Source organism: Dipodomys spectabilis, unplaced genomic scaffold (assembly GCF_019054845.1).
Source record: "Dipodomys spectabilis isolate Male_0828 unplaced genomic scaffold, ASM1905484v1 ptg000002l, whole genome shotgun sequence".
NCBI lineage: Eukaryota > Metazoa > Chordata > Mammalia > Rodentia > Heteromyidae > Dipodomys > Dipodomys spectabilis.
Window position 1 is genome coordinate 43,911,299 of NW_024870679.1, and position 23,024 is coordinate 43,934,322.

Here is a 23,024-nt window from a genome sequence, read left to right on the forward strand (position 1 = left end):
GACTATACTTAATCTCAAACCTTTCCTCCACTTAGTAAAATCCACCCCTGTTATTTATAGCAATACAGATTTAGTATAAACAGTAAGCCTTCCTTCCTCAATTTTTATTATTAAAAAAAATGTTCTTAGCGCTGATATAGTGGACATTTCCAACTGCTTAGCCCTGCTGCTGGTAGTTGTCTAACTTCTCCAAGTACCTCATTCTTCAGGCTAGTATCTAAGTGGTTTAATACACCCTTTTATTTCAGAGATTCCCTAATAAAAATAACTGTGGCTTTGAGAGTATGAGGCCCTGAGTTTAAGCCCTACTGTTGGTTGTGACTTTATGAGATATTTGCAGAATGTATATGTATATACTATATATATATATATATATATATATATATATACACACACATATAGATATATATAAAATAGCCTACCGTTTTACAGAAAGATCCTGAAGGGCATGTTTCCTGTAAATAATGGAATGATGTTGGAAAAAGACAACAGGATTTAATAAACAAAGGTCCAGTACAGGAGAGGGCAAAGAAGAGGTCCGGAACACTGTGTGGTAGCCTAGACTGGGGTATGAATAAGATACATGCAAAAGAAAAATGAAGTGAAAAAGATTGTTCTTTTCTTTGATGTGCTTAACCAAGAAAAAAAATAGAGGTATTTTAAATATTGTAAAGACATCTATGGCAACATTCACTTTAGAACAGCTAATTTTCTGTTATATGAATTTCATCTTAATAAATCATCTTATAAAGGTATTTTATGAAAGTGAAGCTGTGACTCAAGTGGTAGAACTCCAGCCTTGTGTGAAAAAGGCTAAGAGAAAGTTCCCAGGTCTTAAGTTCAAGCACCAGTACCAACACACAAAACAAAACAAAAATACATTCTATAATTATGATGGACAGTTGGGGAAAATAAGAAATTATTACATTGAAAGCATTGCAAATAAGCTTGGTATATTGGTACACACCTGTCATCATAGCACTCAAGCTAAGGGAGCAGGATGGAAAATTTGAGGCCAGACCGGACTACATAGTGGGGGGAGAGGGAAATAATAATTAAAAAATAGGTACAAACTGGGCACCAGTGACTCACACCTGTAATTCTAGCTACTCAGGAGTCTGAGATCTGAGGATCAAGGTTCAAAGCCAGCCTGGGCACGAAAGTGTGAAACTCCTATCTCCAGTAATCCATCAGAAAACCAGAAGTGGTGTTGTGGGTCAAGTGGTACAGAGCTCACCTTGAGCTAAAGAGCTGAGGAACAGTGCCCAGGCCAGAGTTCAAGCCCCATGACTGACAACAACACCACCACACACACACACACACACACACACACACACACACACACACACACACACACACACTCCAAAAGTGGAAATGTAACTCTAAGTAATAGAGCACTAGCCTTGGGCAAAAAAGAGCTCAGAGACAGCACCCAAGCCCTGAGTTCAAATCCTATGGCTGACAACCCTCCCTTCCCCTCCCCCCCCCAAAAAAAGTTACAGCCATGCACTTCACACCTGTAATCCTAGCTACTCAGGAGGCTGAGATCTGAGTATCACAGTTTGAAGCCAACCTGGGCAGGAAAGTCCATAAGACTCTTATCTCCAATTAAACACCAAAAAGCCAGAAGTGGAGATGTGGCTCAAGTGGTAGAGTGCTATTCTTTTTTTTTCCATTCATGGGACCTGAACTCTGGGCCTGGACACTGTCCCTCAGCTCCCCAGCTCAAAGCTAGCGCTCTACTAGCCACGATGCCACTTCTAGCTTTTCCTGCTTATGTGGTGCTGAGGAAATGAAACCCAGGGCCTCATGCATGCAAGGCAAGCACTCTACCACTGAGCCACCTTCCCAGCCTGATAGAGTGCTATTCTTGAGCAAAAAGCTCAAGGACAGCAGCTAAGCCCTGAGTTCAAACCCCAGAACCAGCATTTTTTTTAAAGTAATCTTCAGAATGAAGTTTTGAAATTATATATCTGATAATGGTCTTGTATTTAGAATAGATAAAGGACACCTACCTCTCATGCTGTCTTTCTCTCAAACAAACAAACAAACAATTTTTAAAGTCAGAGTATTTGAACAGGCATTTCTCAGAAGATACACAAATGGTCAATAAGTACGTAAATAGATGGTCAGGATCATTGGTTCTTAAGGAAATGCAAACTAAAACCACAGTGAGATACCACTTCCTACCCACAAGGATTGTTATACAGCTAAAAATAAATTCTAAAAATAACAAATGTTGTCAAGAATGAGGAGAAGTTAGAACCCTCATAGATTGCTGGTGGGAATGTAAAATGGTGCAGCCACTGAGGAAAAACATCACTATACACATAAGTTGGTGTTTTTATTCCTAGGTACATAAGCAAAAGGACTGAAAATTTTAAGTCCATATGAAAACTTGAGCATGAATTTTTACAACAGTATAACCAAAAGTGCAAACAATCAAAAACGCTCACCAGCTGATGAAAGGAAAAATAAAATGTGGCAGATACATACAATGGCATATTATCCATAAAAAATGAAGTGCTGATATATTCTACAACGTAGATCAACCTTGAAAACAACTTTGAAAAAAATAGATGCATTCCACTGATTACACCGATATAAAATGTCCTGACCTGGGTACTAGTGGCTCACACCTGTAATCCTAGCTACTCAGGAGGCTAAGATCTGAGGATCATGGTTCAAAGCCAGCCTGGGTAGCAAAGTCCGAGAGACTCTTATCTCCAATAAACCACTAGAAAACCGGAAGTGGCGCTGTGGATCAAGTGCTAGCACACTCGCCTTGAGCTGAAGAGCTGAGGGATAGCGCCCAAGCCCCGAGTTCAAGCCCCATGATCGCCAAAAACAACAAGGAAAAAAAAAAGAATAAAATGTCCAGAATAGGTAAATCCATAAAGTAGATTAATTTCTAGGGGTTAGTTGGAGAGGAGGGGAGTGACTGCTGGTGGGTATAGGTTTCTTTTCCTTTTCTTTTTCTTTTTTTCTTCTTTTCTTCCTTCCTTCCTTCCTTCCTTTCTTTCCTTCTTTTCTCCTTTCTTTTCTTCCTTCCTATTTTTTTTTTGACAGCAGCACTAGAGTTTTGTTTTGATTTGTTTTCAGTAGTGGGGGTTGAACTCAGGGCTTTTCACTCAAGGCTAATGCTCTACCACTTTGAATTACCATGTTTTCTGGGGGTTAATTGAATATTAGAGTCTCATGGACTTTCCTGCCAGGGCTGGCTTTGAACCATGAACCTCGGATCCTAGCCTCCTGAGTACTTAGGATTACAGGCATAAGCCATAGGTGCCCATCTGTATTAGAGTTTAATACCTTGACTTTGGAAGGCAGGTGGTCTACTATTTGAACCACATTCTCAGCCCTTTCTGCTTTAGTTATTTTTCAGGAAAGGTCACCTGCTACTTAAGGAGACCCTGTTGTTTTGTCTGGTCCTGGGGCTTGAACTCCTTAAGCTTTTTGCTCAAGGCTAGCATTGTCTCAAATGAATCACAACTCCAATTCCGGCTCTTTGGAGATTAATTGGAGAGATATGAGTCTGATGGATTTTCCTGCCCTGGGTGGCTTCAAACCGTGATCCTCAGGCCTCTTGAGTAGGTAGGATTACAAGTGTGATCCACAAATGCCCAGCTCTCTCCTGTGGTTTTCTTTGCCTAGACCAGTCTTGAGCCACAGTCCTCATTTCAGCATCCTGAGTAACTGGGATTACCAGTGTGAGCCATTATACCCAGCGAAGATTTCTTTTTGAGGTAAAGAAAATTTTCGGAGTTTGATAGTTGTGATGGTTAGAGCTACTGAATACACAAAATGCTACTGAACCATAGCACTTACAATGGTGAATTTTATGGTATGAGAATTTCATCTCAATGAAAAAACTAAGAGTAAAGCAGCCAATGGAAGAGGAACAGATAGCTAGAAATTCTATTCAGATGTCAGATAGTGGCTTTTGATGAGCAACGCTAGTTAAGTAATGTTCAGTGGGTATCCCTGGGCCCTTGAGCCAGAAAGACTTCACTTTAATTTCCACTTAATAATTTTTGTTTGAATAGGGAGTTCCCAGATGAAGAAGGAAACCTTTGGCCCATTGGGTCAACTTCAAAGAAGCTCCTCTTCAACTTCTAAATGCCAGACTTTCAGGACAGCTGGTGTGGAGAGAGGCTGGAACATCAAAGCACCAACAGACCAGTAGCCAAGACAGGACTGGAGTGACACAGCAGTCCTCGTGGGTTGAACCACAGTGTCTATGAATGAGGCACAGTGTCTGCTAGTGAGGCACCTGGCACAGACTCCTTCCTGTGTCCTCAGGAGAGCACTGACACATTCAAGAAGTCTTTGGTTTTGGTTTTGGGTTTTGTTGTTGTTGTTTTGTCGATTGTGGGGCTTGAACTCTGGACCTAGGCGCTGTCCCTCAGCTCTTCAGCTCAAGGTGTGCGCTGGGTGAGTGAGCCACAGCGCCACTTCTGTTTTTCTGGCAGTTTATTGGAGATAAGAGTCTCACAGACTTTACTACCTAGACTGGCTTTGAACCAAGAGCCTCAGATCTCAGCCTCCTGAGCAGCTAGGATTACAGGCGTGAGCCACCAGCACCCAGCTCAAGAAGATTTGTTTCACTGATTAGGCAGCATGTTCTTTGTGCCTGGTTCTTGCCTCTAGAAAGGGGAGCCACTTCCCTCTGCTTAGGTGGCTTAGGCACAGAATGTGTAAACATGGTTTAGTCCCTGGTGGCTCTCTCTTGCACTGAGTAGAAATCTTGAGCTCATTGTCTCTCTGAGGACAGCAAGACAACAGCAGGGCAAGCATAAAGACATTGCATTGTAACTTTTAGCTGGGGAAAGGGAAGGAGAGAATGAAGGAGAACTAGTAACTATTGGGCACTTGCTTGCCCTGTAAGTGATATAAGAGTATGCCCATATAGGCTTTCATTTCCTCCTCAAGACATCCTTGAGCAGGTATGGGGACATGCTATCGATTCTTAGAGCTTATTCTTAGGGGTATTTGAATCCCAGGACCATGTGATTTGAAAGTCTATTCTTTAGAGAAGCTAGCACTTCACCCAGAGAATTTCACCTAGATCCTTCCACCTGATCACTTACAGTTTCCACCATTCACACACTTGTTTGCTGTCTCCATTCATTGATTCCACGAATTCTTTGACAAATACATTTGGTCCCTGATAGATTGCTACGAGACACACAAATCTAGCTATCTGAATAAGACAGGAGCCCTGCCCTCAAGGATTTATAGAGCTGTGGGATCTGACCTGGACTGGACAAAGGCCAGGAGTTAATTATACCTCCAAATTGAGGCTTTAGGGAGGTTTGTCTAGATGATGGTTTTGATATGAAAATAATTCAGGTTTTAGTGCAATGGGGGGAAATATAGTGTCCTATCCTGGAGGCATAAGGAGAACAAGAGAATGAGCAGCCATCAGGGAGAGCCATCACAGGGCAGCCAACCAGAGCCGAAGGGGAAGTGGTATTCTGCTACATGCCTTCTTCTCTGCCACAGCAGGAAATGGAGGCAGGGCTTGCTAACATACCCAAGGGAAGGAAGAAAATTTATTGAATACAGAAGTTTGGTCTGGAGCTGGGAAGGTGGCTTAGTGGTAGAGTGCCTGCCTTGCATGCATGAGGCCCTGGGTTCGATTCCTCAGCACCACATAAGCAGACAAAGCTGGAAGTGATGCTGTGGCTCAATGGTAGAGCGCTAGCCTTGAGCTGAAGAGCTGAGGGACAGCACCCAGGCCCAGAGTGCAGGCCCCATGACTGACAAAAAAATAAAAAGAAGTTTGGTCTGGATAGGGCTCAAGAGGAAGAGTTTCTGGGGGCCTGAGTGGGAATGAGAATGGAAACTATCCAAGTAGTCAAGAATGACCAGGCTGAGACTTGAAGGACTGAGACATTGCAGTCCCCAATGGAACTAAGGGTAAATATCACATATTATGTCCCAGTTTCTAAGGCTAGTGACAACACCATTTAAAAAATATTTTTATTATCTTTAGGCAGTTGTACAAAGGAGTTGCCATTCACCAAAGAAGTTTATGAATACAGTGCATCTTGATATCACCCTTTTCAACATCCTCATCCATCCCTTCCAAGGCAACACATTTTTAACCCAGAAAACAAGCTTTGGCCTCTGGTCAAGGTGTCAAACAGAAAAGGGAGAACATTTGTTAAGAGGTGTAGTTAGGAAAGTCAGTTTCAAACCTGGCTGTTTAAAGTATGTGGAAAACTTAGTCTGGGTAGAGAAAAAAGGTCTGGCTACTAGGTTTAATTCACAACTTGAGCTCCAGTTAATTTTTCATTTTCTTCTGAACTGTACATGTCTGTTCATTTAGTTAATACATTCTTCCTTTTCAACTTTCTGTCCTTTTTGTTGTTGTTGTTGGTCGTGGGTCTTGAACTCTGGGTCTGGGTGCTGTTCCTCAGCTGTTCAGCTCAAGGCTAGTGCTCTACCACTTGAGCCACAGCACCACTTCCGGTTTTCTGTTGGTTAATTGGAGATAAGAGTCTCACCGACTTTCTTGCCTGGGCTGGCTTTGAACCTTGATCCTCAGATCTCAACCTCCTGAGTAGATAGGATTACAGGTGTTAGCCACCAGCACCTGGCTCTTTCTGTTCCTTATGTTCCCTGTTAATACCTGGTTTAATGGAAAGGTCACAGGACTGTGGAAAGAATCTAGTCACTAGATTACAAAACCTAGTTGCCTAGCCAATTAAGGATGGGATTAGCCAGAACTTGAATTCTGGATTGATTGATTTTGGTAGTACAGTACTGGAGTTTTTCAGTATACTTGTTAGGAAAGATCCAGCCCTGAAAGCCTGATCTAGAATCCAATTTTTCCAGTTTTACTGAAGCATTATATAAAACCTGACTTACTGAGCTCACTTGAGCCTCCATTTCCTCATATTTTATAAATACATTTATTTATTGTTTGTTTTAGGGCTTTAACTCAGGCCCTGGGCTCTGTCCCTGAGCTCTTTTGCTCAAAGCTAGCTCTCTACCACTTTGAGCCACAGGGCCACTTCTGTTTTTTGAGTGGCTAATTGGAGATGAGAATCTCACTGGGACTTTTCTGACCAGGCTGGCTTTGAACTGCAATCCTTAGGTTTCAGCCTCTTAAAGTAGCTAGGATTACAAGTATGAGCCACCAGTGCCCAGCTCAAATACCTTTCTTAATGTCTTAAAGGGGGGCTGGGAATGTGGCTTAGTGGTAGAGTGCTTGCCTAACATGCATGAAACCTTGGATTTGATTCCACAGTACCACTTACACAGAAAAAGCCAGACATGGTGCTGTGGCTCAAGTGGTAGAGTACTAGCCTTGAATAAAAGAAGCTCAAAGACAGAGCCCAGGTCCTGAGTTCAAGCCCCAGGACTGGCAAATAATAATAATAATAATGTCTTAAAGGTGCATGCAAAAATTAAAGGACATGTGAAATAATCCTTACAGTTCCCAGCCATGATGTAAGCTTTTTCATTGATCATTACATAGAAAAATTATCTGGCTTGGTGGTCGTACATGGCAAGCACTCAAATGAATATCTCTTACACATGGATGGACTAAATTGTTCCCACCTCAGCAACTGATGTATAAAAATCCTAACCCCAGTACCCTAAAAGGTGACTGTGTTTGGAGACATGGCCTTTAAAGAGGCAATTAGATTAAAATGAAATAATCAGGGTGGAATCTAATGGGGGGTGTGCTTAGAAGTGAAATATGTGTGGACAGTAGAGGGAAGACCATGTGAAGACACAGGGAGAAGACAGCCACATCTACAAGTGAAGGGAGATCTCAGAAGAAACAAACCCTATCAAATGCCCTTGATCTTAGCCTGCTAGTTTCCAGAACTGAGTGAAGACAAATTTCTACAGTAGTCCCGCACTGGTGGCTCACGCCTGTAATCCTACTTAGGAAGCTAAGATCTGAGGATGACAGTTCGAAGCCAGTCTGGGCATGAAAATCCATGAGACATCTCCAGTTAATCACCAGAAAACCGGAAGTGGAGCTGTGGCTCAATGTGGTAGAGTGCTAGCCTTGAACAAAAAAAGCTCAGGGACAGTGCACCGGCCCTGAGTTCAAGCCCCATGACTGAAAAAAAAAAAAGTCTTTGTGTAAATCACGCACTCTGTGGTCCTTGGCTGTGTCTGCCCTAGGATAGATACCACATTTTATACCTGTGGGCCAGGATTCCCTCATTCTGCTGGTGAGAAACTGCACCTTGGCCTGTATATCTTCTCCAAGCCTCAACTCCAAACCTGCCAGGCTCCCTTGGCACCAGGCTGTGAAGGTTGGTGAGTTACTGACCGGGGGGTACTTGACAGAGGACCAGGGAGGAGACTGTGTCTTCACTGCGCTGGGAAGGAAGGGTGACTGGTGTGACACGCATTGGGTGAAGGAATAAAAGGAAGATTGCTGGGTCTGTGACCTTAGCGTTCACTGTCCCAGGAAAAGAAGAGGAAAAAAAAGACACGATTGGGAGTGGAAGGATGAGGGGTGCCCGGAGAGACCCTCAGGACACTTGTCACGTACAGAAGTGGCGAACCGCCGCTGTGGATCAGCAAGGACGCGAAACCGACCGTCCGAGGGTGGCCGTCCGCCCGTCCGGACGCCCAGAGGCAGCCCCCGCAGAGCCGTTAGCGCCCACGGGGGACGGCCGCCTTCCGCACCGGGCAGTGTCGCCGGCGGGCGCGCGCCCGACACGTCCTCTGGGCACTGCCCCCTCCGCGCGCGCGCGCGCCCGTCCCGCTGCACCCCGCCCCCTGCCCCCGGCCCGACTTGGGTGGACCCCGCGCGTGCCCGGGGCCGCGCACGCCCCCCTCCGACGCCAGCCGGGACCCCGGGCGGCGCGCGCCGGCGCCCCCTCCCCTCCCCGCCCGGCAGGCGCGCGCCGGCTCCCGCTCCCGCTCCCGCTCCCGCTGGCAGCGGCGACGGCGGCGGCGGCGGCGGCGGCGGCGGCGGCGGCTGTGGGGATTGTTTTTGTTGTCGCTGAGGCCGGAAGAGCCGCGGGAGCCGGGTCCCCGTCCCCGTCCCCGGGCCGGGCGCCGCCGCCGCCCCCTGCCCAGCGCCCGCGTCTCCGCGGCGCCCCTTCAGCGCCAAGATTCCGGAGATCAAGCGTTACGCGGCGGCGGCGGCGGCGGCGGCGGGGCCCGGAGCGGGAGGCACCGGGGACCGGGGCGAGGCGGCCCCCGCCGCTGCTGCCATGGAGGCTCTGGGACCCGGTGAGGAGCGCGCTCGGGGCCGAGGCTGGACCCTGACCCGGGGACCCGCGGGAGGGACCATTGCCACCCGGTCACCCAAACCGACTCGCGCGTCCGTGCCCGGGCTCGGGCCACCAGGCCTCGGGGAAGGGAACCCTTGCCCTCGGGCACTAAGCGGAGGGAGCTGACCAGGGCCTGAGGTGAAGGGGTGGGGGGAGAGCACCGCGCCCCAGCCTGGAGTCTTGGGCGGGATCTCGGGAGCTGAGGAAGGGAGGTCCAGGAAGATGACCTGTGTCCCTTGAGTCTCGGGGAGACCTGACTCAACCTCAAGAGGAGCTTAGAAGATCCGTGTCCCCCCTCCCTGCCCCCCTCCCCGGGTTGTGGCCAGGCTAGTTTGGGCCTCAAAAGGTCTGTGCCTGAGGAACGCAGAGGTCTGGCCCAAATCACGAAGCACCCCACTTACTATCCAGGATGTCTTGGTTTGGGGCCTGCACCCCTATCTTTTACTGTACTGGCAGATGGGCCAAGAGCCCTCAGATGAGGAAGGAGAACTTTGTTAAAACACCTCTCCTGACCCCTGAAGGCCAAGGGGTAAAATGTTCACTCTTTCTCCAAGGATCTATAGTTTGGCCTGTCACTCTGTCATTCCCAGAGTGGTCCAGGCTAGCCCTTGAGTGAATGGGAAGTCACCAGCCAGCCCTCATCAATATCCTGACTTCTCTTCTAATTGGGTTATGAGGGGTTGTGAGGATCAGAGAAGTGTCATTCACTGTGGGTATGGATGACCTCTTGTTATCTCCCTCCGCCTATCCCAACCGGAGGACTCATTCTAGGCTGTCTCCAGTGCTGTGTGAACCCCCCAACACGTTTCTAATAACTGGGCTAAGTAGGGCAGGGTTTAGGGCAGTGGTGGAATTAATTTTCAGACCTTATCTAAATAGTGCACTTAGTTGGAATGGTTCATTTTATTAAGGCATAGAAAAGAAGGTTTATTGTCTGAGTTTGGAAATTTTGCAGGTTTGTTTTCTTAGAACTTGTTTGCATAACTGGGTGATTAAATCCGACCTTCATTTTATTGCTTAAAGTTAAAGCGTTTTAGAGGCCCCATCCTAGTCAATTTTTTTTTGAACTGTGTTTTTTTTTTTTTTTGTCTTTTCTTTTTTGGTACTGGGGATCGAACCCAGGACGTTGCACTTGCTAGGCAAGCGCTTTGCCACTGAGCTACATCCCAGCCCCTAGTCAAATTTTTATATTTGCCTTTAAAAAATAAATTGATTTGAGCCTAGTGCGGTGGCACTTCCTTTAATCCCAGCATTTGGAATGCTGAGGCAGGAATTCTATGCCAGTCTGTGCTACTTAGAGAGAGCTTGTAAAAAAATGATTTGTCACATTAATATTATTTGATACATCTCACTGTATTATGCCATTACTCCAGATATGTCCCCCAGCTAAAAGCATGATCAAGACTTTAGAATGTAACAGAACTCTGTTCAAATCCAATCTAATAATTTAATAGTTGTATGACCCTGGGCAAATTACTTAATTCCTTTGAACTTCCATTTCCTCAAAATAAGGGTAATAATAATTATGTGCTGCAAGATTGTTATGAGAATGAAATGAAATAATGTATGTAAAAAGTCTTATTTTAGAGAGTAGAGCATTAGAGATGCTCAATAAATGCTTCTTCCCTCCCTTTGAAGAGTAACTTATAATCGAAGCAACTGTTGCATTTACTAGCTGATATGGAAAGATACTATGTAACTATGTACCCAAGGTGAATTTCATGAAAAGCATCAGCTGGCAATGTTAAAAACTGCCCTGGGATTTTTCCCATACCTTACTTTGGTTTGATTTCAATGTTAATAGGTTTGAGTATATACATACCTCTTTTACTCAGCATTGTTCAGATTGTGGGATATTAATTCTGATTAACTACATTTATAAGGCACTAATAATTAAGCCAAAATGTCACATGAATCTTCTCTCTTGAGTGTAATATTTTCCTTGTGCTGTCTAGCAAAATCCTCTTTTAGTGTCATAGTACCTTGGAAAGCCAATTAATAACAAGAAGCTACTTGTTGAGCAAGAAATGAGAACAAAGGGAGTATGTAGTTTTGAGTGATCTTGTATCCAGGCTGTTTTAGAACCTAGAGAAGTGTTCCTGCGTCGCTGTAGGGCACACCTAGATCTAGTGTTTTGTGCTCTCTTTATTGGAATAATTACTTAAAATCTCAATAAGTGTAGTTCTGCCCCCTCCTACCACCTATGTTCAGTTTATGACTAGATTACCATTTATTTTGGCTATGCTGATCATAAGTTTATTTTTTAATTTTTTTATGTTTCTTTTCATTGTTGTTAATGGTAATGCTAAAGATGGAACCCAGGGCCTCACTCACCCCTTTTGTTTACTAAATTCAAAGAAATCAGGGTTTTTGTGGGTTTTTTTGTTTTGTTTTTGCCAATACCAGGGCTTGAACTCAGGACCTGGGCACTGTCCTGTCCCTGAGCTTCTTTTGCTCAAGGCTAACACTCTACCACTTGAGCCACAGTGCCATTTCTGGCTTTTTCTTTTTATGTGGATCTGAAGAATCAAACCCAGGGCTTCATGTATGCTAAGAAAACACTCTACCACTAAGGCACATTTGCAGCCCAGAAATCAGGTTTTGAAATAAAATTTATTACTGATTAGTTTTGCAGCATTTGAGTTATCCTACTAGTCCTGAAATGAACATTTTAGAATATAGCTATATATAATGTACAAGTTATAAAATACAATGTATCTAAATTAATAAACATTGATATAATAAATGTATAATATAACTCAATATATCATATATTGTATTCTTTTTTTTTTTTTTGGGTCCGGTTGTGGGGCTTGAACTCTGGGCCTGGGCGCTGTCCCTCAGCTCTTCAGCTCAAGGCTAGCACTCTACCACTTGAGCCACAGCGCCACTTTCCGGCTTTTTTCTTTTCTGCTTATGTGGTGCTGAGGAATCGAACCCAGGGCCTCAGGTTTGCAAGGCAAGCGCTCTACCACTGAGCCACCTTCCCAGCCCAATATATTGTATTCTGTGTGTTATAGATTGTATATTATATATGTAGATATATAAATATTTTACTCTACTTTTATTGCTGAGGCAGGTGCTAGGGATCAGACCTAGGTATGTGTTTGTATGCTTGCATGCATTCTACCACAAAGCTACATCTCAACAACCCAACCCTCTACTTGTTAATCTCTTTTTTTTGTTTTGTTTTGTTAATTTCTTAGTTCCTCTTCCTTGTCCTTTTTTTTTTTTTTTTTAATGCCAGTTTTGAGGTTTGACCTTAGTGCCTGGGCTCTGTCCCTGAGCTTCTTTTGCTAAAGGCTAGCACTCTACCCCTGGAGCCTCAGAGCCACTTCCAGCTTTTTGTGTTTATGTGGTACTGAGGAATCTAACCCAGGGCTTCATGCACGCTAGGCAAGCACTCTGCCAACTGAGCTACATTCCCAGACTTCCTTGGCCTTTTGACATCTAGTACTTCAGAGAAGTATAGATGCCAAAGTACTGCAAAGGCTAGTGAGGGGGAAATGCAGTGGACTGAGAGGCCTTAATTCTAGTCATTGTTTGAAATCAAACTCATAGACAAGTCATTTGATCTAAGTTTCTGTTTCAAAATTTCTCTTCTAAGCTGGTCTTTTTTTTTTTTTTGGTCATTCATGGGGCTTGAACTCTGGACCTGGGCACTGTCCCTCAGCTCTTCAGCTCAAGACGAGTGCTCTACCACTTGAGCCACAGTGTCACTTCCGGTTTTCTGGTGGTTTATTGGAGATAAGAGTCTGGCTTTGAACTGTGATCCTCAGATCTCAGCCTCCTGAGTAGCTAGGAATACAGGCATGAGCCATTGATGCCCAGCTTTCTTTGTTTCTTTCTTTCCTTCCTTCTTTCTTTCTTTCTTTCTTTTTTTTGATGGTAGTACTGAGATTTGAGCTCAGGGCCTAGTGTTTGCTAAATAGGTGCTCTACCATTGAGCCACATCCCCAGTCAAAGCTGAATTTCTTCTAATTTTAGATTATGATGATTGCTTAAATATACCTTAGAAAATGCAAAGCTGACTTACTGTAAGATTTAATTAGATTGATTTTGCCTGTCACCTCTGATACTGTTTACTTCTTACCTTGTTTGTAGTTGTCTTATCACATCTCAAGTAGATCCCATTGTACACCAGAAAGTATAAGAGCTCTAAGCAATAATGTTTTTAGTATAAGCTGTGCTTTTGCTTTATTGAAATGTAATTGCATATTAGGGACAGAGTTTCTATTTGAGATTATTGGTAGTATTCCTTTCAACACTTAATAAATTCTTTTTGTTGTTGCTGGTTTCCTGCCAGTCCTGGGGCTTGAACTCAGGGCCTGGGCACTGTCCCTGAGCTTCTTTTGCTCAAAGTTAGCACTCTACAACTTGTGAGCCACAGCGCCACTTCCAGCTTTTTCTGTTTATGTGATACTGAAGAATTGAACACAGGGCTTCATGCATGCTAGGCAAGCACTCTACCACTATGCCACATTCTCAGCCCAACACTTAGTAAATTCTTGTAACTTGATGGATGTTGAATTAAGTGTCTAGGGGATCAGAAAGTCCATTTCTTCTGAGAATTTACAAGTCTAGTGGAGGAGACAGGATAACATAACAAATGGTTTCTTATACTTGTGCTAAGTTTGAGAATGCAGAGAATGAATCTCCCAGCCTGTGAGAATTAGAAAAGTATTTCCAAGGAAGTTGTACCTGAACTGAGTTTTAGGAGGAAAATTAACAATGAATTTAACTATTAACAGCATATAGTGATCTGTCAACACCCACACACACAAAATCATTAAAATATTTGCTCTGGTTTTCCTAAGTGGTGTTAGACTAGGGCAGCTTATTACTTCAACTCTCTTTCTCTCTCTCTCTCTCTTTCTCCCTCCTTCCCTCTCCCCCCTCTCTCTCTCTCTTTCTCTCTCCCTCCATCTCTCTCTCCTCCCTCTCTCTCTCCCTCTCACCTTCTCTTCTTCTCTTCCTCCCTCCCTCTCTCCTTTTCTCCTCTCCTCTCTTTTGTTCTTCTGTCTCTCCTTCTCTCTCTCCTCTTCCACCCAGCTACAATTTGAACTCAGGTCCTCATTGCTTACTAGGCAAGTAGTTTTACCACTTGAACCATATCTCCTAGCCCTGAAGCTTTCTCTCTTTGGTGAATTGTCTTTGTTTTCAATGAAATGGCATGACAGTAAAGGAGTTGGTAACTTTCCATTGTAACTGCAACCTACATTGCTCAACATAGCAGAAAGATATTTATTTTTTTAGGCCTATGCCCACTTGATATTCTCATCAAAGGGAGTATGTGTTTCTCTAGACAAATATCTCTCAGATTGTGTTGCACAAAATTCCTTCCTGCTGAAAAGTAATACATTTTCAACTTTGAGGGAAAGAGAGAAAGAGGTGGGGGAGGGCAAAGAAAGGAAAAAGAATGATATATGGAAAAATAAACTGGATAAATGATGAGCTAAAGTTAGGAATACGTATTTATTACATGATTTTTTAGAGAATTTAATATGATAATATTAAATTTTGGGGGTTTCCGGGGTGTTTTTTGTGGCATTGGTGTATGAACTCAGGGCCTTGAACTTTCAAGGCTTTCTTGCTTGTCTGGTTCTCTGTCCCTTGAGCCACTCCTCCACTTACTCTGTGTGTGAGTGTGTGTGTGTGTGTGTGTGTGTGTGTGTGTGTGTGTGTGTGTGTTTATGTATGTCAGAGAGAGAGAAAGAAAGAGAGGGAGAGGGATTCACAATTTCATATTTTAGAGCAGGCTGTGCTTGAACTCTCATTCCTCCTGTTTCAGCCTTCTGAGTGCTAGAAATAAAGTTGTGTGCCACCATGCCTGGATTTTATTTTAAAATACATATAATTTTATACACCTAGTAATTGAACTATTAATGATTACACAAAGTTTTACACAGGGGCTGGGAAGGTGGCTCAGTGGAGGAGTGTTTGCGTAGCATGCATGAGGCTCTGGGTGCGATTCCTCAGCCACATACACAGAAAAAGCCGGAAGTGGCACTGTGGCTCAAGTGGTAGAGTGTTAGTCTTGAGCAAAAAGAAGCTCAGAGACAGTGCCTAGCCTGATTCAAGCCCCAGGACTGGCAAAAAAAAAAAAAAAGTTTTACACAGTATCCTATATGTAAGAGGAATTCCCCATGTTGTCTGTCTAATTTTGATGTCCCTTATATTCAGAATGATTGTTGAGTGATGAAATATTTAGAAATTTTAAGAACCTTAAGTTAATTAAACACTCCCAGACTTTTATGTCAGAATATGTTCAGTGAATAACAAGATCTCAGCAAATAGGCTCTCATCATCGTTGTCACGAAGGGAACATTCCTCTTCATGACCAAATAGCTAAGCCTATGACTTTCACATTCTTTAGGACCTCCAACCAGCCTCTTTCAGCCACCTCGTCGTCCTGGCCTTGGAACTGTTGGGAAACCAATTCGACTATTAGCAAATCATTTCCAGGTGCAGATCCCAAAAATAGATGTATATCATTATGATGTGGATATTAAACCAGAAAAACGACCTCGTAGAGTCAATAGGTAAGGATTAGAAAACTTCTGTATTTATAAGTGTATATATAATTTACTTACCATGTATTATAATGCCCTCTGGATTCGTCAGCAAATTGATTTTGTTTTTAATCTAAGGTGGTAAGTTAGTTTCCTTCCCCTCCCTTCCTTCCTTCCTTCCTTCCTTCCTTCCTTCCTTCCTTCCTTCCTTCCTTCATTCCTTCATTCCTTCCTTCTTCCTCTCTCTCTCTCTCTCTTTCTTTTTTTTGTCCACTGTTGGGCTTGAACTCTGGGCCTAGGTGCTATCCCAGAGCCTCTTTGTACTCAAGGCTAGCACTCTACCACTTGAGCCACAGCACCACTTCTGGTTTTTGTGTGGTTAATTGGAGATAAGAGTCTCAGAAATTTTTCTGCCCAGGCTGGTTTGGAATTTCAGTCCTCAGATCTCAGCCTCCTAAGTAGCTAGGATTACAGGCATGAGCCACCAGTACCTGACTAAGGTAGTAAGTTTCTTATTTGGTTATCCTCCTTTTATTCTATCAGAATGATTGATATGTCATTGGTCAATGATTAAATATATATTGAATGAGAAAGATAGTCACTTTCATTGATCAAGATTATTAGAAGTTTATAAAATAAATGGAGACAGTAGTGCTTATAGGAAATAGTACTGTCTAGAAATTCAAATTTTGATATTGTGTTGGTATTGAATATTGGCTATGAATTACCTTGGAAAATTGGGGTTTTGGTGGTTCATTACTATAATCCTAGCTACTCGGAGACTGAGATCTGAGGGTTGAGATTTGAAGCCAGTGAAGGTAGACAAAATCATCTCCAATTAACCAGCAAATATCTGGGAATAGGGGTATGGCTCGAATAGTAGAATACCAGCTTGAGCAGGGAAGGAAGGAAGGAAGGAAGGAAGGAAGGAAGGAAGGAAGGAAGGAATGAAGGAAGGAACGAAGGAAGGAAGGAAGGAAGGAAGGAAGGGTGCAAGGTCCTGTGTTTAAGCTCTAGTCTTGGTACAAAAAAAAAAAAATTTTTTTTTTGGTCGGTCGTGGGACTCGAACTCTGTGCTTAGGCACTGTCCTTGCCCTCTTCAGCTCAAGGAGAGTGCTCTACCACTTGAACCACAGCACCACTTCTGGTTTTCTAGTGGTTTATTGGAGATAAGAGTCTTACGGACTTTCCTGCCTGGGCTGGCTTTGAACCGCCAGATCTCAGCCTCCTAAGATTACAGGCGTGAGCTACCAGCGCCCAGCTCAAAAAATTTTTTTTAATTGTTTTGGGGCTAGGATGTAGCTCAGTGGCAAAGTGCTTGCCTAGCAAGTGCAATATCCTGGGTTCGATCCCCGTACTAAATAAACAATAGTTTTAAAGAATTGTCTTGGAAAAATAATGTCAGAAATAAGCTCTGTTTATTTCTAACATTAAGAAAGGTTCTGATGTGGTTAGTCTAGCAGGAATTTACCAGATATGAAGATATTCTCTGTAGCAGAAGATTCAGACTCAGATCTATCTGTATCTTACACTGCATCCCTCAGTTTCCTTGTCACTGCATTTATTTCAGAGTCTGTACATAGTGTGGCCTGGTATATGTGCAAGACCACTTAAGTAAGGCTATGCATGCTTGACTAAAACAATTTTATTCTAAAGGAACTATGTCAGTAACTTTCCTTTCTTTCTTTTTTTTTTTTGGGGGGGGGGAGGGGCCCAGTCGTGGGGCCTGAACTCTGGGCCTGGGCGCTGTCCCTCAGCTCTTCAGCTCAAGGCTAGCACTCTACCACTTGAGCCACAGCACCACTTCTGGCTTTTTTCTTTTTGCTTATGTGGTACTGAGGAATCGAACCCAGGGCCTCATGCATGCAAGGCAAGTGCTCTACCACTGAGCCACTTTCCCAGCCCCTATCAGTAACTTTTGTAAAGCAAGAGTATTTTACTACATTGCCCTGTCTATACTACTTGAAGACTCTTATTCAAGCCAGGCACCGGTGGCTCACACCTGTAATCCTAGCTACTCAGGAGGCTGAGATCTGAGGATCATGGTTCAAAGCCAGCCCGGGCAGGAAAGTCCATGAGACTCATCTCCAATAAACTACTAGAAAACCAGAAGTGGTGCTGTGGCTCAAGCGGTAGAGCACTTGTGTTGAGCTGAAGAGCTGAGGGACAGCACCCAAGCCCAGAGTTCAAGCCCCACAACTGACAAAAGAAAAAGGGGGTAGGGCTGGGAATGTGGCCTAGTGGTAGAGTGCTTGCCTAGCATGCATGAAGCCCTGTGTTCACTGGCTCCCGCTTGCTGACTTTTTAAAATTCCTCAAATGAATCATAACTTTCACTCTTACTCTTTTTAGTAGTATCAAACTATATTTAGATGAATGTTTAGCTATGCTTTCCTTATTGTTCACCATTTTTCAAAGTTAACTGCCACTATCTCCACTACTGTTAAGGGAGGTAGTAGATACAATGGTACGGCACTTCAAGATGCAGATATTTGGTGATCGGCAGCCTGGCTATGATGGCAAAAGAAACATGTACACAGCACATCCACTGCCAATTGGACGGGACAGAGTAAGTGTTACAGAAAGAAATACTTGGGTTTTTCAGTAAGCATTATATATAGCAAAATGTTGACCTTTTTGGTAATACTTCAATTCTTTATTCAGAGTTGTTTTTCATAGTGATGATAGATTTGTTATTCTGTCCATATTTGTTGCCTCTTAGTTAACTAATAATTAAAGATGAGATGAGCTGGGTATGATACTGAACACATATAATCCAGCTACTTAGGAGGAAGAGGCAGGCAGGAAGATCTTGAGTCTGTATTTCAAAAACAAAAACAAAAGGACTAGGGCCATGGCTAGTAGGTAGAGGTCCTAGGTTTAATCCCTAGTAACTCAAAAGCAAAAAACCAAAACCAAAAATGAAAAAAACCACAACAATCTATAAAGTGAAACATAATCATAAAATTGATCTTCAAATACTTTCTTTAAATATATTCCAAATTTCTCACATTAACAATGTACTTTTAACAAAGTACTACCTAATTCTGAGCCAATTGAGTTTTATAGTACCTGCTAATGAAAATTCATAATAAAAGTACTTTTTAAAACACTTATTTTTAAAATTAAAAAAGCAGGACTAGAGGCTGGGTGCCAGTGACTCAATCCTGTAATCTTACCTACTCAGGCTGAGACCTAAGGATCACAGTTCAAAACCAGCTGAAGGGCTGGGAAGGTGGCTCAGTGGTAGAGCGCTTGCCTTGCATGCGTGAGGCCCTGGGTTCCATTCCTCAGCACCACATAAGCAGAAAAAAAAGCCAGAAGTGGCACTGTGGCTCAAGTGGTAGAGCGCTAGCCTTGAGCTGAAGAGCTGAGGGACAGCGTCCAGGCCCAGAGTTCACGCCCCACGACCGGACCAAAAAAAAAAAAGATAAAAAAAAAAAACCAAAACCAGCTGAAGCAGCAAAGTCCATGAGACTCTATCTCCAATTAACCACCAAAAAAAGCAGGCCACTGGTAACTCACACCTATAATCCTCACAATTTTAGGATTGTGGTTTGAAGCCAGCCCTGGCAGAAGAGTCTTAGACTCTTATTTCCAATAAAACTACCCAGAAAAACCCAGAAGTAACACTGTGGCTCAAGTGGTAGAATGCTAGCCTTGAGCAAAAGAAGCTCAGTGACAGCACTCATGCTCTGAGTTCAAGCCCCAAGCCCTGAACACACACATACACAAAAGCCACAAGTAGAGCTGTGGCTTAAGTGGTAGAGTGCTAGCCTTGAACACAAAAGATTAGGGACAGCACCCAGACCCTGAATTCAAGCCCCAGGACTGGCACAAAAATTTAAGAAAAGAAAAATGAACACTATATCAAAAGGTAAGAATTTATGAGACCTCCTTTGAATTACCAATTGATATTAATAAAAATATATAGATCCTACCACCCAAGCCATTTAGCTTAAAACTGTAGATGTACACTTAGAACTAAGCCTTCTGAGTAACTAGGACTACAAGCATGAGCCACTGGTACCTGGCTTGTTTTGATATTTTTTCTAACAATATGTCTGGGAGATGTCTCATTGATATCTACTTTTTTTTTTTTCAAATTCAGAGATTTTTTTTTCTTTTTTTTTTTTTTTACAGTACTGGCATATGAACGCCATCCCTCACACTTACTAAACCAGGTGCTCTACTACTTAAGCCATGTTCCTAGACCATTTTTATTTTTCAGATAGTGTCTGGAATGCCTAAGCTGGCTTGGACCATGATCTTCCTATTTCTGTTCCCTGAATAGCTGGGAAGATACATGTATACCACTAAGACCCGCTTTTATTAGTTTAGAAGGAAGTCTCTTAAACTTTTTGCCTGGACTAGACTCAAACTTCAGTCTTTCTGATCTCAGCTTCCTGAGTAGCTAGGATAATAGGCATGAGCCAGTATACCTGGCTTCAAATTTTATTACTTTATGATATAACATTACTTTAACCTTTTTTCTTTAAATTTCTTGAGACAGGGTCTCAATATGTAGCCCAGGCTGATCTTGAACTTTTTTTTTTGCCAGTCCTGGGGCCTGAACTCAGGGCCTGGGCACTGTCCCTCAGCTCTTCAGCTCAAGGCTAGCACTCTACCACTTGAGCCACAGCACCACTTCCGGCTTTTTTCTTTTTGCTTATGTGGTGCTGAGGAATTGAACCCAGGGCCTCAGGCATGCAAAGCAAGTGCTCTACCACTGAGCCACCTTTCCAGCCCCGTGCATATCTATTCTAAGTGTACAATTCATCAATACTAAGTACATTCACACTGTTGTGAGTTCATTACTTCCATTCATCACTAGAACTTTTTTTATTATTTCAAACAAAAACTGGACCCAGAAAATAATTTTCCATACTCCATTGCCCTGATTCTCTGGTAACCAATATTATGCTTTTGTTTCTATTAATTTAACTAGTCTAGGTACATTATAAGGTAGAAATATATAATGTTTGTCCTTCTGGTTTACTTTACTTAATATAATGTTTACAAGGTTCATCCATGTTGTAGCATACATTATTTTTAACTATTGTATAGTATTCCATCTTAAATTTATTCCCCTATTAATGGATATATTGTTTCCAATGTCTTGCAAGTACAGAAAATATTAAGATAAATATACTTATGTATATACCACATTGAATGTTCTTAGAATCTTTCCCATAGCCTTTGTAAACATGTATGCTTACATATATTTTCCTCCCTAGGTTGATATGGAGGTAACCCTCCCAGGTGAGGGTAAAGACCAAACCTTCAAAGTGTCTGTTCAATGGGTATCAGTTGTGAGTCTTCAGTTGCTTTTAGAAGCTTTAGCTGGGCACTTGAATGAAGTCCCAGATGATTCAGTTCAAGCACTTGATGTTATTACAAGACATCTTCCCTCTATGAGGTTAGTGCCTTCATTTGGATCCTTTCTCACAAATTTTTGGTAGGTTCTATTTAACCATTGAAAGGTTTCTGCCCAAGTCATATTTCAGATTTGAAATTAGTTCATGCAGTTGAAAATGGAAGATCATTCAAGTCTTAATTATAAAACATGCAAACTTGTTTCTGCAGGTATACTCCAGTGGGCCGCTCTTTTTTCTCACCTCCTGAAGGTTACTACCATCCTCTGGGAGGGGGCAGAGAGGTTTGGTTTGGCTTCCATCAGTCTGTGAGACCTGCAATGTGGAATATGATGCTCAATATTGATGGTAGGATGAAGCTTTTTTAATCTGTTAACTCTTTCCACTGGTGTGTGTGTGTGTGTGTGTGTGTGTGTGTGTGTGTGTGTGTGTGTTTATTGGACCTTCTATTTTTCCTAAAGCTCAGCATCCTTCCTCTTTGTTTGATAGTATCTGCAACTGCTTTCTACCGGGCTCAACCTATCATTGAGTTCATGTGTGAGGTGTTAGACATTCAGAACATCAATGAACAGACCAAACCTCTAACTGACTCCCAGCGCGTCAAGTTTACTAAAGAAATCAGAGGTAGGTATTTGTGTTAATGTTGCTTTGGATAGGCAGCTCAATGTGATGCAAGTAGTCTGGGTTTTGGAGCCAAGCAGAACTGGGCTTCCATCACAACCTAGCTAGTTCTAGCATGGGAACATTGGGCAAGTTTCTTATCCACTGCAAACCTCTGTGAATCTTAGTTTATTCAAATTATCGATCTAAAAGAAAAAGATAATATATACCTTGCAGTGTTGTTGTAAGAATTAAATGCAATTAGGTTTATAATTCTTTCTAGCATAGTATAACTCGGTGAAATACGACCCAAAAAATTGTTTTTCAGTACTGGGGTTTTGACTTTAGAGCTCAGAGTTTGCTAGCTAGGCAAGCACTCTACCACTTGAGTCATGCCTTTAGCTCATAACTCAATGATACCCTTTCTTATAAACTACCCTTTTATTAAAATAATGCACATATATTTATTCTCTTGGATTTTTACCTCTTTATTTATTATTAGCTGTTTTCTCTCACTAGACAATAAGCTTCATGAGGACTAACACCAGACACGAAAGTAATGTCAGAACATATTTGATGCTGAATAAATACTTGAGTGAAATACTAAAGTTGGTTGATTAGTCTGTAGTCAGACATGGTGTTACACACATGTAATTCCAGAACTCTGGAGGCTGAGGCAGAAGGGTTGAGAATTCAAGGCCATCTTGGGCTACATAGTGAAATTTTGTCTCAAAATGAAAAGAAAAAAGGAAGAGAAGATGTCCACAAAAAGAAGGAGTAAGATGCCAGGTGTCAATGGCTTTCACCCTGAATCCCAGCCACTCAGGAGATCTGAGGATTGCAGTTTGAAGCCAGACCAGGCAGGAAAGTCTGAGAGACTCTTATCTACAATTAATTACCAAAAAGCCAGAAGTGGAGCTATGCCTGAAATGGTAGAATGCCAGCCTTGAGAGCAAAAACACTCAGAACACTCAGTACTTAGATCCTGAGTTCAAGCCCCAGGACCAGCACCAAAATAAAAATTAAAAACAACAAAAACAAAAACAAGGGCAAGGAACAGAGAGGTTTAGTTAGCATCTAGGTCCTAAGGTACTCTATCTGAGCCTTTTTGCCTTTAAATGATTATACTTCATCCTCAAATTCTTTTTTTTTTTTTTTGGTCCGGTCATGGGGCCTGAACTCTGGGCCTGGGCGCTGTCCCTCAGCTCTTCAGCTCAAGGCTAGCACTCTACCACTTGAGCCACAGCCCCATTTCCAGCGTTTTTTTTTTTTTGCTTATAT

General features: G+C 42.7%; 1 protein-coding gene across 2 annotated transcripts in view; it reads left to right on the forward strand.

Annotated features, from left to right (window-relative positions):
* The first annotated feature begins 8,900 nt into the window (after window positions 1-8,900).
* The window catches only part of LOC122107109 (protein argonaute-4), a 43,760-nt gene continuing 29,636 nt past the window's right edge, over window positions 8,901-23,024 (forward strand). The window contains exons 1-6 of one of the 2 annotated variants that reach the window (XM_042678710.1): window positions 8,901-9,216; window positions 15,634-15,799; window positions 18,217-18,337; window positions 21,006-21,187; window positions 21,355-21,491; window positions 21,633-21,767. In XM_042678710.1, coding sequence (XP_042534644.1) covers window positions 9,198-9,216; window positions 15,634-15,799; window positions 18,217-18,337; window positions 21,006-21,187; window positions 21,355-21,491; window positions 21,633-21,767 — 760 coding nt within the window. In that variant the 5' untranslated portion in view covers window positions 8,901-9,197. The remainder of the gene's footprint in view (window positions 9,217-15,633; window positions 15,800-18,216; window positions 18,338-21,005; window positions 21,188-21,354; window positions 21,492-21,632; window positions 21,768-23,024) is intronic. The other variant, XM_042678719.1, reaches the window with a different exon arrangement.